We start from the raw sequence: 18117 nt of genomic DNA, 5'->3' as shown, positions 1-18117 counted from the left end.
GCTAACTCGACCCCCCGCTCCAGCAGGCAATCGCTAACTCGACCCCCGCTCCAGCAGGCAATCGCTAACTCGACCCCCGCTCCAGCAGGCAATCGCTAACTCGACCCCCGCTCCAGCAGGCAATCGCTAACTCGACCCCCGCTCCAGCAGGCAATCGCTAACTCGACCCCCCGCTCCAGCAGGCAATCGCTAACTCGACCCCCGCTCCAGCAGGCAATCGCTAACTCGACCCCCGCTCCAGCAGGCAATCGCTAACTCGACCCCCGCTCCAGCAGGCAATCGCTAACTCGACCCCCCGCTCCAGCAGGCAATCGCTAACTCGACCCCCGCTCCAGCAGGCAATCGCTAACTCGACCCCCGCTCCAGCAGGCAATCGCTAACTCGACCCCCGCTCCAGCAGGCAATCGCTAACTCGACCCCCCGCTCCAGCAGGCAATCGCTAACTCGACCCCCGCTCCAGCAGGCAATCGCTAACTCGACCCCCGCTCCAGCAGGCAATCACTAACTCAACCCCCACTCCAGCAGGCAATCGCTAACTCGACCCCCGCTCCAGCAGGCAATCGCTAAGCCAGCAGTGCCAGATGTTCTCGCATCCTTGGTGCATCGAAAACAGCAACAAACCAAGCCGAATAATGTGGGAAGGTAATTCGACCAGTCCAGAGGATTAATTTCCTAGCCGTGAGGGATTCGTTTGCCCGCAAGGGTTTTGATGGAGGTTGGTGCTTGAAGACCGAAGAGTATGGGATGGACGGACAGATAAACAGATGGATAACGTGAATGATAAGAAGTGAATAAAATAATGAGGAGTTGGAATGGTGAGGGACGGATGAACAGATGGATAAATGTGAGGGAAGAACCGAGTGAGTGGATCGAATGTACAGGAGGACTGAAGGATGAGAATAAACCAACCGCGGGTTGAAGGAAAGACTGATGGGGGTGAAGTAGGGGTTGTTGAATCGAGGTTTGGTGAAGCAGATTATTGGAGAATTGAGGAGAATAAAAATGGCAAATGGGGAAGCATCACACTGGGAATACACAGAGGAACCTCACAACGCACCCTCCCCCCCCAAGCCTCCAGAAAAGGGGCAGAAGACTACCTACTACATAAATTAATGAAATGACTAATTCTGGGGAATCCTACATGTGCGTCAATGCTCTCCCCAGGGTACATTTCCAAAGTACTGTCGTGAAAATTGCGTGTAAACAACTGTATATAATAAAAATTAGGATGCAAACACACACACACACACACATGAAGACGTGCAGATACTTACTTGTGTCCTTCTATAAATGAAGCATCCAGGTCCTCAGCCTTGCGATCATTATGGACTTTTATCTAACAGACAAAAGTCATTATAATGTGGAAGAGATCTTAAAAGGGACCATATACACATTATATATGCGAAGTTCTGGATACAGGTAGAGGGATGGGAAAGGGGGGAGGGAGAGGAGTAAACTATAAAATGTAAATTTTGAAAAAAGGAAGCCAAAGCGTGAGGACAAAAGAGAATATGGTAGGTTGGGATATCACATGAGTAAGGGAAATCCAAAATTTCACCATTTTATGTACACAATGTGGAGGTAGCTCCAAAGGCAGCTCTTGATAATTTTGAATCATTTATTGAAAGTACACGAGGATTGTATTCAACAGTTGGTAACTTTGGATATCCTCAAATGCTGCATGTGCTCACCACATCGTAATCCTGTGTGACTTCCTCCATATCCGCATTCACATTCAGTTTGTCCACAAGCTGGAAGAGATGAGAAAAAAAAAAAACATAGAAGGATCCAAGGCAGCCAGGTGTTTAAAGTAATAAGAAAAGTCTATTTTAAATTTCCCAAGCTAGTCTTACCATATTGTAAACAGCCAGCTCACCCTGCAAGTCCTTGATTTCTGCTGAAAATGATTCCGCCCTGAAACACAATGAGCACAACACAACAACATGCATTTTAAGGCCATTTTCCCTGCTAGAGCGGGGGTTAGCCTTGCGGGCCCCATGACAATCTTGTCCATTTTGCCCTATTTTCTGCATCTTGCCTTGTTAACGCCCTTGCCCGCATTTCTTCTTCCACCACCTTTAGCCAAGTCTTTCTCGATCTTCCCCGTCCTCTACTTCCTTCTACATTCATTTCCATCACTCTTCTCAACCAGTCACTTTCATCCTTCCTCAACACATGACCAAACCATCTCAACCAGTTTCACTTCACAGCATCCATCACAGGCTCCATTCCCATCATCTTTCGCAATTCATAATTTGTCCTCCTCTCTCTCTCAACGATACTCCACACATCCACCGAACCATTCGCATTTCCACCCTTTCCAGCCTTTGTTGCTGCTCTACGTTCATTACCCATGTCTCGCTCCCATAAATCATAACACTTCTCACACATGCAGCATCACTACTCTGATCAACCATTCCTCCACTCCTAACTTCCTCAATGCCCATGTCCCTACTTCGTGTGGAACCCTATCGAATGCTTTCTCCGGATCAACAAACCTAAGAAACAACTTCTTCCTCTTCTCCATGTACTTCTCCTGAAACTGCCTTACAATAAAAAGCGCGTCTGCCATTAATCTTCCTGGCATAAATCCAAACTGCATTCGTCAATCTTCACTTTCTACCTCATCCTCCTCTCCAACACCCTTTCCAATACCTTCATTCCATGCTCCAATAACTTTATCGCTCGATACGAGCCACAGTCCAGAGGGTCACCTTTCCCCCTGTACAGAGGGGCGAGGGTACTCAGTTCCCATTACACTGGAATGCGGGCTTCTTTCACCACCAGATTACAGATCTCTGTCATGTGTTTTATACTTTCCCAGCCCCCCTCCCCCTTCCCCTGCCTCCTCCCCTCAAGCTCCCTCCCTCCCACAGATCTTAAGTTGTCCCTGTTCTCTGCTGTTGTACTTGTGTGCTTCCCTCTCCCTCCCCATCTTGTCTCCCGCTCCCTTTTTTGTATGTTTTGTGTGCCCGTTTGTTGTTGTTTTTTGTGATTGATGTTAGCTCTTATATGAGCCTCGATCTTGTATCCAAAAATAATAATAAAGAAAAAATTCTCTTCACACCCCAACTTCCTGCTGCCTTCAACATATCTCCCACAACTCCTGTCAGTCCTCCCACTTTTCTACTCTTCATTGCTTTTATCGCTTCCTCAACTTCCTTCTCAGTTATCTTCTCTGCCGGTCCTAAAACTGGGTTACTCTCTATGTTACCATCCCATTCATTCTCTGCCTTCAACAGCATTTCCATATATCTCTTCCATCTTCCTTTAATTCCATCTGGGTCCACAACGATTTGTCCCACTTCATCCTTCAAGCAACTCACCCCCATCACATCACACCTCTCTTTTGCTATCTGCTTTGCAATCCTGAATACCGCTCTCTGACCCTCTTCCGAATCCAAGCGTTCTCTGAACATTTTCCTACATGCCTCCTGCACCTTTGCTACCTCTTTCTATGCAGCCTTCTTGGCTGCCTTATAACTTTCATGCTCTGCTTTTTCTGCCCCCGTACCATCCGCCCGTACCCTGCCACTCCTTGAACTTCTTCCTCTTCTCATAAATCCTCTTTCCAACTTCATTATCCCATCACCATGTTTCTGAGTGCCTCGGTGGTCCTTTTGTCCATCCACATACCTCACCAACGGCTCCCAACAGACGATCTTTCATCGACATCCAACTACTTTCAAGCTCAACCACATCATCCTCTACCATACTCAGCCTCTCTTTTAATGCCTCCTTCACTGTCACCTCTTTCAACCTCCACACCTTCATTCTCGGTTGGTACTTCACCCGCCACGCTCTCCTCGCACCTTTCACCCTTATGTCGCAGACAATCAAGTGGTGCTGTGAAACAGCCTCCTCCCCCGGGATCACCTTTGTGTCCCGGAGGTGCCCCCTATCTCGCCTATGCACCATCAGGTAGTCAACGGTTGTCGTCGACCCACCTGACGTGTATGTAACAAGCTTATTATCCTCTTTCTGCAACTGAGTATTACAAATCAACAAACCAGCTCCATCAGCAAACTCCAAAATCCTTTCACCTTCTCAATTTCTCACACCATATCCATAACCCCCATGAACTCCCTCAAAACCGTCCATACTCCTTCCCACATGTCCATTTAGGTCTCCTCCTACCACAACAACTTCCTCATCTTTCACGTTTTCCATCAGCTTCTCTATCGCACACCAGAACTTGCCCTTCTCTTCATCGCTCTGACCGACCTGCGGAGCATATCCCGAGATGATGTTCACCAAGAGCTTTCCAATCATCATTTTCACCATCATCAACCTTTCACTCACTCTAGTCACACTCACCACACTGTCTACAAACTCCTCAGAAACAGGACACTAATTCCATGCATGCCTTCTGGGCACCCTTGCCACACAAACTTGTATTTCTGTCCCTGTGTACCCTTCACCATTCTCACACCACTTCCCTTCCATCCTGCCTCTTGCACACAACACATGTCCACTCTTCTTCTGACCAATACTTCTACGACTTCTCCTGATCTCCCTGTCATTGTCCCGACATTCCATGTCCCAAACCTCAGAAACCGATCTCCACGTGGAGCATCAGACGTTTCGTTGTCATAAATGGAGTGATTTCCACTCTTGCTTCGATCGGGTTCCCCACAATGATTTTTGACGAGAGGGAGGGAGGTCCTCCACGGGGCACTTTGGGCTGTACCCTGCCCATATGTAATTGCAATTGTCATGGTTCCCTTTTTGAGGCAATGCTTTATGGCCGGATGCCCTTCCTGACGCCCCAACCCTTTTAGTCGCCTCTTACGACACGCAGGGATACGGTGTGCCGATTCTAAACCGGGGTACACACCGGGGTCTCACTGAAAAACACTGAAACACAATGAGCGCATGGATATTTTGCCCATCGATCCATGGAGCATTAGTGTCGCAATCTTTACCTCACCTTTTATTGTATGCATGGTACGCTGAGTTGTCTTGGTCAAAAGCTTCCACCGATCTCTGCAGTTTGTTGTTTTCGGAAGCAAGCTCAGCCATTTTGCTCCTGACAACAGAAAATAATCCTTAAAGACAAAATATTATTTAGGCCTCTTCATATAGGACAGGGGAAGGTTTATTGCTGTTGTAAGGTTTGTTTCTACAATTATTGCCCCCAATTTTTAATAGTACCACAGAGTTTCTCAGATCTCTCAGATCTTACTATGTCTCTCCGAAAAGACCGACTGGATAACCCCCCCAACTACTTTCTCAACAATCCTCTCCAAGAAGTTCTGTCACTCAAGCTTATGGGTCTCACTATCTGCCATGATCTTTCCTGGGAAAACCACATTTCCAAGCTGGCCTCCAAAGCCAGTCGCCGACTGGGCATCCTCCGTCATGCGAAGTCCTTCCTTGGCACACCTGAGCTCCTCACCACATACAAGGCTTTCATCCGCAGCTCAATGAAATACCGCTCTCCCCTCTGGGTCGGTGCTCCTGCCTCACACCTAGCTCGGCTTCACGCTGTTGAAACCAAAGCGTTCAGAATCATTGGAATCTCCCGCGATGAAGCTATCTCCGAGGGCCTTTCACTCACACACCCCAGGCAGGTTGGTGGTCTTTCTGTCTTCTACCGACTCCTCTCCGGCATTGCTCCCCCAGCTTTCTCTGGGATCTGTCCCCCAAATATTCCTACAGGTCGCACAAGATCTGCCAGCAACCCTCTTATGTTTAAAATGCCAAAATAAAGACTCTCTATTCACCTTCACTCTTTCATTCCTCTTTTCTCCCGCCTCTGGAACAAACTCCCTCACTCTCTTCAATCCTACTCCTCCCTCCAGGTCTTTAAAACAGCTGTTCACCACAATCTCTTATCTTCCCCCATTCATAACTTTGATCTTTTCTACCCTCGTTAATTCACCCCAGATCCACTTTTTTGAAATACCGACTTCTTTCCTGGAAGTCCTAGCAGTGTCCATGTGTCATGACACAATTGTAGACATTTTAGCATTTTTCACCATAACTCGACATAGGATTGTCCAATCAGAACTATATAGCCTAGAGCAGGGGTTCTTAACCTTTCTAGTGTCGCGCCCCCTTTAGCAATTGTTGCTCGTCTCCACGCCCCCCTCCACCTACATCTGACGAAGCCGCTCGTTGGGGAGAGTGCGAGAGGGGTTGCCCCTCTCGTCTGGGGGGTCCCCCCCAGGAAATTTTTGAATTCTAGGTGCTCTGTGGTGCATTCTGAGGGGTTTGTTCGTTGATATTGAAGCCAGCCAGGGCTGGGCCCTGGGCCCTGGCTATTGACGTAGATTCTGTTAACAGCCAGGGCCCTAAGCATGGCAGCCAGGGCCGGGCCCTAGCGGGCCCTGGCTTATTTCAAACACTGGATCTGGTACCCCTGAACAGATAATGTTCTTTCAAAATAACAAAGGAGAGATTACAAACCTCGTTTTATTGCATCAAAACGCAAACAAGCTCAAGGCATGGATCGATGAAAGGAAAGGGTAACTACACAAAACACGTTTGTTGAAATGTCACGTCAAAGGACGCAAAATCAATGAAACAACAATTTAGTCACTAAAGAAGCAATGCCAAAAATCTCACTAAATTTTAGTGAGATGGTTGGCACTGCTTCTTAGCTATCAGATCCGGAATTCGTGGTCGCGTGCCAGAGAGAGCACAGCGCAGATCTCCTTCAACGTTCAGATTGCTTCTGTATTTGGTCTTGACAGCGACCAGCGCGGAGAATGCAGCCTCGCAGAGATACGTGGATCCGAACATCGTCAGAATCCGAACAGCTTGAAGCGAGATCAGAGGATAAACAGGAAGATACTTGACCCAGAATGTCTCCAGGTCCAGAATTTCAAAGTCATCCTCAGCCGAGGAGTTGAACTTCAGCTCCAGAAAGTCCTCCTGGACCTCGTCCGAAACATCAGCTACGTCGCATTGGAATGGGTTTCTGATGAATTTCCAGGTCTTTCGCTTTTCGTCCAAGTCAGGAAAGTAGCAGATGAATTCCGCTTTGAGTTCAGTCAGATGATCGATGATTTGGTTCTTTAACTTTGAATCGAGAAGGCCGTCAGGAACGGCAGAGTCCAAGTTTGGGAAACAAGCTATGTTTCCGGCCTCCATTCGGCATTTCCAGAGGTCGAGTTTAGCCATGAAGGCTCGAATGGCGTCGTATTGCGTGATAATGTTTATGTGCTTCCCTTGCAGTTTTTGGTTGATACCGTTGAGTGCTTCGAAGATGTCTACGAGGTAAGCTAGAGACAGTTGACATTCTCGGGACTGGAACATTTTGTAGAGATCCGCCTTCCGCTGCACGTCTAGGAATGTTGCGACTTCTTCCCTCAGCTCGTAGACTCGCCCCAACATGTTTCCCTTCGAAAGCCAACGCACGTTTGTGTGGAAAAGCAAGGCTTGATGATCGCAGTCCAAGTCCTTGCACAGCTGGTTGAACAGGCGACTATCAAAGGTGGAGCCTTAAACATATATATATATATATATCAAAGGTGGAGCCTTAAACAAAGTTGACTACCTTGATAGCCAGGTTCAGGAAATCCCTCATTTCAGCGGGCAGGGTCTTAGATGCTAAGGACTCACGATGGATAACGCAGTGTGTACCAATAGCAGAGGGACTCTTTTGTTTCACCTTCGTAACGAAACCCGAACGCGAGCCAAGCATGGCCGGAGCTCCGTCTGTGCAAACACCTACCAACGCGTCCCATGAAAGTCGATTTTCTTCGAAGAACTTCGATACCACTTCAAAGACATCCGCTGCTGTCGTGTAAGTTTCCAAGGGATGACAAAATAGCATTTCCTCCTTCACGCTGTCGCCTTATATGAAACGAGCATACATGAGCAGCTGAGAACACTGAGCCACGTCTGTCGTTTCGTCGCATTGGAATGCAAAGACAGGCGAGGCCCTTATCTGGTCAGTCACTTGTTCTTTGATGTCCTGAGACATTTCATCGATCTGTCCCTTGATGGTATCGTTCGACAGGGAGATAGCCGAGAGTTTGTTCGCACTATCCTTCCCCAGGATGAGCTCTGCCGCTCGCAGTAGACTCGGTTTAATGAGAGTCTCTCCGATTGTATGGCTCTTCTTGTTCTTTGCTACTAGCAGGGAAATCTCGTAGGACGCCTCAACGATCTTTGACGTCTGTTGCCGAAATGTCCCACTGCTGTCCAACTTAGCTCGCTTCAAGGCTTCCCTTTTCGCCACAAAGAATGCCTGTGATTTGTCTGCTAGTTCAGGATGGGTTGTCCTCAAGTGGCGTTCCAAACGTGTTGGCCGCATGGCATCATTGCTCAGAGTCTTGTAACCTATAACGCACTGAGGAACCTCTGCATCACCCTTTTGAAGTGCCACAAATCCGAACTTGATGTACTCGTCTTGGTATTTCCTCTTTTTCGCACTCATTGCCATTGACTTCGATTCCAGGTAATAATCTGTCGGAAGAAAAAAAGAAGTGTTAGTTGAGACTGAAACAAACTAGGCGCTATCTAAGGCGCTATCTTTAATAAGATATAAGGCGCTATCTTTTCGGTTAATTAATTTTTTTCAGTAGGGGGATTATAATTTCCGTTTGGGGTTATTTAGACGTTTATACTGCCGTCCCGCGCCCCCTCTGAAAATTGCTCACGCCCCCCTTGGGGGGCGCGCCCCACAGGTTAAGAACCGCGGGCCTAGAGCAAGGCACATTTACCTTTAAATTACATCACACCCTCTGGGTTAAAGGTCAAGGTCAAATGACGGTCTGAGAAAAACACGGTTTTTTTTGGAATCGTTCAATTTTGCCAAAGCCACATCTCAAAGATCGCTTGGCTATCCAAGATGTCCTTACATAATAATAGTGTACCTGCACTGAAGTTGTGCACCTCATATTTGATTCGTGTATTTGACCTACCTTTTCGGAATGTGACCCAATTAACAAAAAACACGTTTTTCATGTAAACAAAACCTCACCTTGTGCTCATAAAATTACCTGAATAATTTTGCTCAGATATTCATGATGTTGAGTTTTATGGCAGATTTATAGATGGGGACACATTTTCTTCATTTACACTCTATCCATAAATGTTGATGATCAAGGTCATATGGTGGTCCAAAAAAGATAAGGCCACCATTGGCTCGTCGGCCAAGAGTAAGTCACAGGATATCGCCAAGGGTAAGTCCCCAAAGGTTGGGAGAGGCTTAACATTGGCAATCACTTTGTGACCACAGATATCTAGTTTGTTGAACTTGAAGTTACGCATATGACAATGAGAGTATAGTTTTTGCTCCCTCTATCGTTTCAAGTCTCCCAATCCCTGCCGCTGAAAGGCATCCCCATATCATGATGCTGCCACCACCATGCTTCACAGTAGGGATGGTGTTGGATGGGAGATGAGCTGTGCTCAGTTTCCACCAGACATAGCGCTCTGCATTCAGGCCAAATAGTTCAATTTTCATTTTATCAGACCACAGAATGTTTCGCCTCATGCTCTCAGAGTCTTTCACCTGCCTTTTTGCAAACTCCAGGTGTGCTGTCATGTGCCTTTTTCTCAGGAGTGGCTTCCATCTGGCCACTCTCCCATGAAGCCCAGATTTGTGAAGTGCTGCAGAGACTGTTGTCCTTCTAGCAGATTCTTCCATCTCAGCCAAGGAACTCTGTAGTTCTGTCAGAGTGGTCATTGGGTTCTTGGTCACCTCCCTGACCAAGGCCCTTCTTGCCAAGTTGCTCAGTTTGGTCGGACAGCCAGCTCTATGTAGAGTCTGGGTTGTTCCATATTATTTTCATTTCCTAATGATGGAGCTCACTGAGCTCTTGGTAATTTTCAACACTCTGAAAATGGTTTTATAGCCTTCCACAGATCTATGCCAACTCACAATTTTATCTCAGAGTTCTATGGACAGTTCTTTGGACTTCATGGTGGGGTTTCTGCTCTGACATGCACTGACAACAGTGGGACCTTATATCGAAAGGTGTGTTTCTTTCTAAATCATTTCCAATCAATTGAATTGGCCACAGGTGAACCCCATTCAAGTTGTTGAGGCATCTTAAGGATGATCAAAGGAAATTGAATACATCTGAGCTAAATTTGGAGTGTCATAGCAAAGGGGTTGAATACTTATTGACTGAAGACATTTTAGCTTTTCATTTAAAACTAATTTTATAAATATCTAAAAATAAATTCCATGCTTGGGGTGAATGTCATTATAGGGTATTATGTGTAGATCAGTGACAAAAAAAATCTCATTTTAATCCGTTTTAAATACAGGCTGTAACACAACAAAATGCGAAAAGTCAAGGTGTGTGAATGCTTTCTGAAGGCACTGTAAATAATGACAATGAGAAAGGAAGGACAAGCAAAATGAGGAAGAAACATCGGACCATTAGAAAAGTTAAGCAATTGACAAATGATGCGATGCAAGATGATGATGATGATGATGATGATGACGACGAGTTGACACCTCAAATGAATTAAGGGTGGCGGACTGGATAGAAGCTGTACAATGATTCCAAAGGTAGAATAAAAGGGGTGAATAAAAGACTGGAGGTGAATTGTTTGTCTGGATTTTAGGTAAGCAAATAACGAATGGGTTGGATGATAGGTCTGTTCGAGTGAGGCTTGAGAGAAAAGACATGGTGAAAAAAACCCCAAAAAACAGGAGGCCCACAATCTGCTGACAGTGAGAGAAGCAAACCCTGCCCTTCGGTATCCGCTTTGACATGCCAATGATCTTCCATATCTCTATAGCATCAAGAATTCCAAGGTAGAAGGCAGGGTATTTTCTCAAACTGGAGAGAGTTGTACTCCATAAAGCTTTCATCATAATTACCGAAATAATTATCATAATTAATTATTTCATCATAATTGTAATCATTACAAAGGGAAATCACATTCGTTTTGTGCTCAAAATAATAAGATTTGAGATTCCCATAAACAACTCACCATTCATTTAGAGTATTGGGGAAGATAGGAAATGTCCGAATGAGGAAGGTTGTTAACCACAAACTTACTTGAATTATGCAACAAACTTGCAATTATTTCTTTATTTGATAGTTGTTTTTTTTTAATTCTTCAACCAAATGCCATGATCACTTTCAAAGGAGGTACAGCAGTCCAGACTGATGGAGAGAATATAATTTTTAGTGCTTACCTCAACTGACCCATAAAATATGATTTGTCCATGATCTGCCTTTGAGGACCTGTGGAATACAGTAATATGAAATGAATGAATGATCGTTTTAAGGCCATTTTCCCCGCTAGAGTGGGGATTAGCCTTGCGGGCCCCATGACAATCATGGTTCCCTGTTTGAGGCAATGTTTTTATGGCCGGATGCCCTTCCTGATGCCAACCCATAGTCGCCTCTTACGATGCGCAGGGATACGGTGTACCAATTCTAAATCGGGGTACACACCGGGATCATTCATCCCAGCAAGCTGGTACTCAATTTGCCGACCTCGGAAGGATGACAGGTGGAGTCAGCCCCCCTGGTGTTAATTTAGCGATCGACCGGGATTTGAACCCAGGATCGTAGGATCCCAAGCCGGCACCCTAACCGCTAAGCCAACACCAGGCTTGTGGAATACGGTAAGAATAATAATAATTTTTAAAAAAACGAGAAGAATAAATAATCAATGAGTGTGGGGGAGGTCAGTGCTTGAAATACAATGGCACACAACTTTTATTTGTGTGAGCAAAGGCCTGAAAGGTATTGTAAACCTTTTGAGGAGGTCTTCATGATGCTAAGGCCTTCACGAGTCATAGGGTGGTCAGCAACAATAGGAGCCCCCAAGGAGCTGGGGGACATGCCAGGGGAGACTCCTCTTGAAGTCGGCGGCCTGGCTGTATTGGGCATCTGTCGGTTTCAAAAATAATTAAAAAGGCTTGTATGAAATACATTCAAATAAGTATTGCCATTATAAATGTTATACCTTCACTACCATATATTCGACGTTATGTCCATCACCTTCACACAGAGGAAAATTCGGAATTAAACATGGGAATCTGGAGCATTCCATTGCACTTCCAGAAAGGACACTGTCAGATATTGTGCTGTAGTATTAAATAAATAAAAACTAGAGCTTCCAGGGAAGCAGAACTCAACTGAACTGACTGCACAACTTTAATGCCGGCCAATGGCGGCCATTTTGTGACAGATCGGGTTGACATGCGATAGCAACCTACCTTGTGTGGTAAGAGTCTCACACACCAAGTTTGATCAAAATCCGTAGATATTTGTGGACGTTAAAGTCTTAACATCATTTCGGAGTTGAAAACAATATGGCGGCCTATGGCGGCCATTTTGTGACGGATCGGGTTGTAATGCAATAGCAACCTACCTTGTGTGGTAAGGGTTAAACATTCTAAGTTTGATCAAAATCTCTTAATATTTGTGGACGCTAGAGTGTTAACGTCGTTTTCATGACCAAAAACAAAATGGTCGCCTAAGTCCGCCATTTTTCAACGGATCGGGCTGAAATGTAATACCAACCTGGTCCTTGGGGTAAGGATGCTGCATGTCAAGTTTGATAAGAATCGGTTGATATTTGTGGACACTGGAGTGTTAACGTCGAAAAGTTAACGGACGACAGACGACGATGACGACGACAGATGGACGCCGGAGGGTTCAGTATGTGACGAACTCAACTGGACGGCAGTCCAGTTGAGTTAACAAGGAAACTTAGGTGTAGGTACTACAAAATCACTTAGCCCATCTTACCTACACTATATACAAGTACATGCCTGCCTATCTACTGCAGGTAGTGGGAGTGACAGGAGAGGTCAGAAGAAATGCACTCACCTTTCCGCTGTGTAGTCTCAGTTCAATTCCCAGCCTCATAATAGACTGTCATTCCGGTACCTTGCCGACTTAAATTCAATGGAAAGACCAACTCATTCTGGATGCCCTTTGCTGAGAACTCCTGAGGTCATTGAATTAGGTTCCAACAATTGGTTTGAAAGTCCAAAAAGTCTCCGGAGAATTGTCCATTATGATGTGAAACTTTATCCATACAGAATACAAGTTAGATAAATTCACGGACCAAAACAAAAACAAGCATCTTGAAATGCCTCGGTGGTTTGTAGAGGGAATTGAGGAGCTTGGTTTTCTCAACGACATTTAGTTCTCCTACAAGGCTCACTTTTTGTTTAATGGCCAAGTCAACTAAAGGAACAATGTCTACTGGGGCACAGATGAGGTTCACCAGATACCCTTACATTGAGTTAAGTGCACGGCCTGGTGTTAAATGGCATCATTGGACCATTCTGGTTTGGACCGTCATTGGAAATGGTATCATTGGACCATTCTGGCATCGTTGTAACATTCTGGTTCAAAGATGAAGATGGTACTGCCATGGCCATTAACTCTGAGTGCTACATTAAAGTGCCGAATGAGTTCTGAGCTGCGCTTGGTCGCAGAAGGAGCTTTCGAAGGGAAGAACAATGGTTTCAGCAGGATGAGGCCCACCCTCACACCGCAGATGAGTCCCGTGAGTAGATAACAAGCCACTGCGGTGAGAGAGTGATTGGCCAATGCCTCAGCATCAAGCGATTTCCACATTCCCCTGATCATCCAAAAATGAACCAAAATCCAAAATATCTCAAATCCAAAATTGTCCAAAATGAACTATTCTCCCACCCAAAGACCTATAGGGTCTGAAGCAATGCTGACTCAAAATGAAAATAAAACACGACATCCAAAGTGTGCAGAAAATTGAATTCAATAAAAAGTAACAAAGAATATTATTCTAACCAACTACTGTATAACTACCGAACTAAACAGACTACAACCAACTATCGTTTCATACAAGCTTGACCGTTGTCATAACAGAGCTTTAACTGCAACAAAAATGTTTCTTTATCTTCACTGCACCCTCTTCACCCAATTCTAGTTACCACACACCAACCAAACGCCACCGAATTCGGACGCCACCATCCCCGGGGATGGATAGAAATATCAAGAAATAAAAGCTGACCTTCTGTATTTTGATCGCAAATCCAAATTTCTTGAGTATGGTATATACTATATAGCAATAATAACAAATTTGACTTCACTGGTCCAATACCTATGGAGGGCACTGTATCTCAAACGTATGATACAGACTGGCATTCTGCATTGATCTCCGAACTCTGCTTATGGCATCCAAGGCCACCTCCACTCATGGATCACTGACTTCCTCCACCCCCGTAGTCAGTGTGTTACTCTCAATGAGATCCTATCATCTCCTCTTCTTGACAAGGATGGAGGGCCGTAAGGCAGGGTCTTGGCTCAGTCTTGTTCCTCATATTCATCAATGATCTTTCCTCCTCCCTGGAAAATCCTGCCTATCTCTTTGCTGATGATTCCACCCTCTGTCATATCATTTCTCATCCTTCAGCCAGGTAGGCAGCAGCCTCTTTGATGGAGTTGAAGAGGCTGCTGCCTCCCTGTCAGCCCCTGTCTGCAGACCTTGATAGAATCAGGAGCTATTCCAACACTTGGAATGTGTATTTAAATCCTGACAAATCCAACACACTCAGTGTCTCTCCAAAAGGACCATCTGGTATACCTTCCCATATACTTCCTAAGCAAACCACTTGAAGAGGTTAAGTCACTCAAGCTTTTGGGCCTCACCATCAGCCATGATCTTTCTTGGGCAGACCATATTTCCAAGCTGGCCTCCAAAGCCAGCGGCCGACTGGGCACCCACCGTCATGCAAGGTCTTTCCTTGGCCAAACAACTTTTGACAACCTGCAAAGCCTTAATTTGCAGCTTGAAGGAGTACTGTTCTATCCTTTGGGCTGGCTCTGTCCCACACCTTGCCATTCTTCATGCGATGGAAAGCAAGGCCCTCAAAAATCATTGGAATATCCCTCAACAAAGCTGAGTGTCTAAGCCTGTTACTTTCACCTCTCAGGTAGATTGGCCTCTCTTTCTCTCTGTATCCACTACTTCCTTTTTGGTCTTGCACCCTCTGCCCTCTCTTGGCTCTGTCCCTCTGAGGATTATGCTGTGCACACGTGGTATGTCTGCCAGTAACCCTCATCTTCTTGCTAGAAACTCCCAAATTCCAGGCTCATTGCTCAACTGCACTCAATTTTCCAGCTCACCGACACTCTTCTTTTCTCTCACCTGTGGAACCAAATTCCTCAATCTGATTAATCCCATTCTTCCCTCTAAGTCTAAGGCTTCAAGACAGCTTATACACAACTACCTCAGATCGTCCCCCATTCATACTCATGATCTCATTCACCCCAAATTACCACGTTCCTAAGCACCTCCTTTTCCAGGTGTTTGTGACCCCTCTCCTTCACCTCTTTCTGTTTGTTCGTTGTTGGTTGGTTTGTTCCTTTCCTGTTTCATCCCTGCTTTCCCCTTCCTCTTCTTGCTCTATTTCATTCAGTTTGTGTATGCTTGTTCACTCCATTCGTCATTCTCCACCTCTCCTTGATCTCACTTTCACTTATACTGTTGGCGTTTCCTTCTTTCCAATTCATTCTCCTCCATTCTGCTCTAGCTCTTCCATGAGCCTCGATAATGTATGAAAACCCCCAAAAAACTGCAATTCATAGCTTGAGCAGATGCGTTATACAGATGCAACCCACCCCCAACCACAACCCATCCCCTGCCCACCCTCCGTGCTCACACAGCAACATCATGTTGCTCGAAATTCCACTTGGAATATTGACCTCACAAGAACTCCAATAAATACTCCACATTGGATTTACAATACGGTGGAAATTTGCAGGCAGGGAGTCAAATCTTAATAAAACACAAGTCATAGGCAGTGGGCCAAAGCTATACTTCAACATACTTTCAATTAAATAAATAGCAGCAGGACATCTTGAAAGAAAAACCACGAGCAAGGATTTCACATTTTAACAATCCAACAAGCACAGCTGCTGCTGTCGGGATCAATTTCAGGAGCTGCACATACGAGGACTGTTGGGAATAGCTCTAGCTGTAGGCCTACACCTATAAACGGAAATTGTCCAAGTGGTAAAAACGACCGTGGTCTGATCCTTTAAATTACACAGAATGCACCACATTCATCAAAACTGCATAACCACGTGCTTCCTAGCTGTAGGCCCGTGATTTGAGTATTCCCGATTTACAAACGTGCGTCCTGGGTTAGCTGGTGGCTTACTACGCACGGCGGGATTGAATCAGGCTGTTTTATTCACCTGCACTTACTTTGCAAACTGCATTGTGACGCAAGGAGCATTCAACACCCTGGACGAAGTATAAGTGACGGTGTATTTATGGTGAAATTTTAAAAAATAGACACACTGACAAACTACAGTGGCCCGTCGGAATACAATAGACATCCCTGATTAAAAACAAACTCTAAACAAAGTCATACAAACACAATCAAATGAATTACGTGTATTCGTATCTGGTAGCAGGTCCCTTGGCATCACACAACGCTTGGACCCGTGAACGCATTGAATCAATAATGTTCTGTTTCTTGAATGGAACATCCCAGCACAGCGTTTCACAGTATGGAACACATCTAATGCAGGATGGTCCTCCGTGCATACGTCTAGAACACCATCTGCCTGGAAGAGATTGAATGGGCTACAGCTTCTTCCTTGGGTACCAATGAATCCTGTCGTGAACGCCATCAAACAGGTCTTGGAACATGGCTCGGGAGCGGCAGCAAGGCCGACACTATGCCAGGTAATACGAGTACCCAAGAACTGCAACAAAAATCGACTACACTTCGGGAAAAATCTGGATGAGGCTTTTCGTACAGAACATCATTGAATTGATGCCTTCATGGGTACAAGGACTGCATGATGCCAAAGGCCATGGCACCAGATACGAACACACATGTAGTCAATTTGATTGTGTTCACATCACAGATTGTTTTTATAAAGCTTGTTTACAATCAGGGATGTTCATTTGGTTCTGGCAGGGCACTCTACACGCTCTTCTGGGGGGATTGAATCACATATTATAATAATTATAATAAAGCCTTGGTCCATCCTGGGTGACTAGTAACATCCCAAGAAAGTATGAAGTCCATTTTTGTAATGTTGTTTAATTTCATGCAATATAATTGATTTTGCACGCTAACCTTTTAAGTTTAGCTGGATAGCTCAGTTAGGGTTAGACATGGTTAGGGTTAGGGTATGGTTAGGGTATGGTTAGGTTAGGGTATGGTTAGGGTATGTTAGGGTATGGTTAGGGTTAACAGTACGTCACCCTCTGAGTCTCTTGGGTATTTAGCGCAAACCATTATTAACTGGAGAGTTCATAGAACACCTTGCCCCATGCTGTCTTGAGAAACAAGGACATGGGCGGGGTCTACAAGCGGCGAATTTGATTGGTCGAGATGACGTAAAATGCCGTAATATTTTGTCCAAGTACTGCTAAACAGAAGAGTTTTGAAAGTGACAAAAAGGTGATTTGTGTTCTACAGTGTTCAAGTATATAATTCAATTTTAATAAAACAATCACACAGTGAGAATTGCTTTGCAATACATATCCCCTACCGGTCCCAATGTGAATGGTCTTATTCCAAGCACTTAGTAATTATTAGCTATATACAGTCGGACAAATTGTTTTAGGTATGCAAAGCTACAGCATAAGTTGCAGTTTCAGAATATTTCCACCATTTTGTTTAATATCTTCTAAAGTCCAAACAGGGTATACCTGCGTGGAAAATTGGCAAAACGCCCCAAAACCCAAACGTTTTCTGAATATTATCATAACAAAGCCGTATACCAAGTTTCGGTTGAATATGTTTAAGTGTATGGAGAAAGGTCTGGAAAACGGACCAATGTATAATAGCCGGCGGAGCCAGTGTTGTGAATGAACGCGTACGTATTATGTTGAAAAGCCAGATTTTGCTGAATCCTTTGAGAATTTCGAAGCTTTGACGCATTTGAAGCATTTGACGAAGCTTTGACGCATTTGACGCATGACGATTTCGAAGCTTTGCGGATGCGGAAGTATGCACAAACAATTGCGAAAAAGTTCAATAGGAGTTTGTTTCACCCGTCTTTTTTTGATTCACAATCTTATGCACCTCTAATTTGTAATTAAAATACTGTACTTTAAGACCAACCTTGTTCCCCGGGCCCGCACGGGCCCTGGTTATCTTCAACGAAAATCTTAACCAAACACCGGAACCAATGAGATTCGAGCATTTGAAAAAATATTTCAAAAAAG

The 18117-nt window shown here is 45.0% G+C and overlaps 1 protein-coding gene across 1 annotated transcript in view; it reads right to left on the bottom strand.

The window, feature by feature from the left end:
* Nucleotides 1–18117, bottom strand: part of IFT74 (intraflagellar transport 74) — a 108631-nt gene that overhangs the window by 74925 nt on the left and 15589 nt on the right. Inside the window, exons 3-8 of the mRNA XM_078773461.1 lie at nucleotides 11681–11816; nucleotides 11114–11162; nucleotides 4931–5029; nucleotides 1854–1914; nucleotides 1692–1751; nucleotides 1275–1336 (exon numbers count right to left, since the gene is read on the bottom strand). Coding sequence (XP_078629587.1) covers nucleotides 1275–1336; nucleotides 1692–1751; nucleotides 1854–1914; nucleotides 4931–5029; nucleotides 11114–11162; nucleotides 11681–11816 — 467 coding nt within the window. The remainder of the gene's footprint in view (nucleotides 1–1274; nucleotides 1337–1691; nucleotides 1752–1853; nucleotides 1915–4930; nucleotides 5030–11113; nucleotides 11163–11680; nucleotides 11817–18117) is intronic.

This window comes from Myxine glutinosa, chromosome 1 (genome assembly GCF_964187855.1).
Source record: "Myxine glutinosa chromosome 1, kmMyxGlut1.1, whole genome shotgun sequence".
Taxonomy (NCBI): domain Eukaryota; kingdom Metazoa; phylum Chordata; class Myxini; order Myxiniformes; family Myxinidae; genus Myxine; species Myxine glutinosa.
The sequence above is the reverse complement of the archived record's forward strand: the minus strand, read 5'-3'. Positions and strand labels throughout refer to the sequence as shown.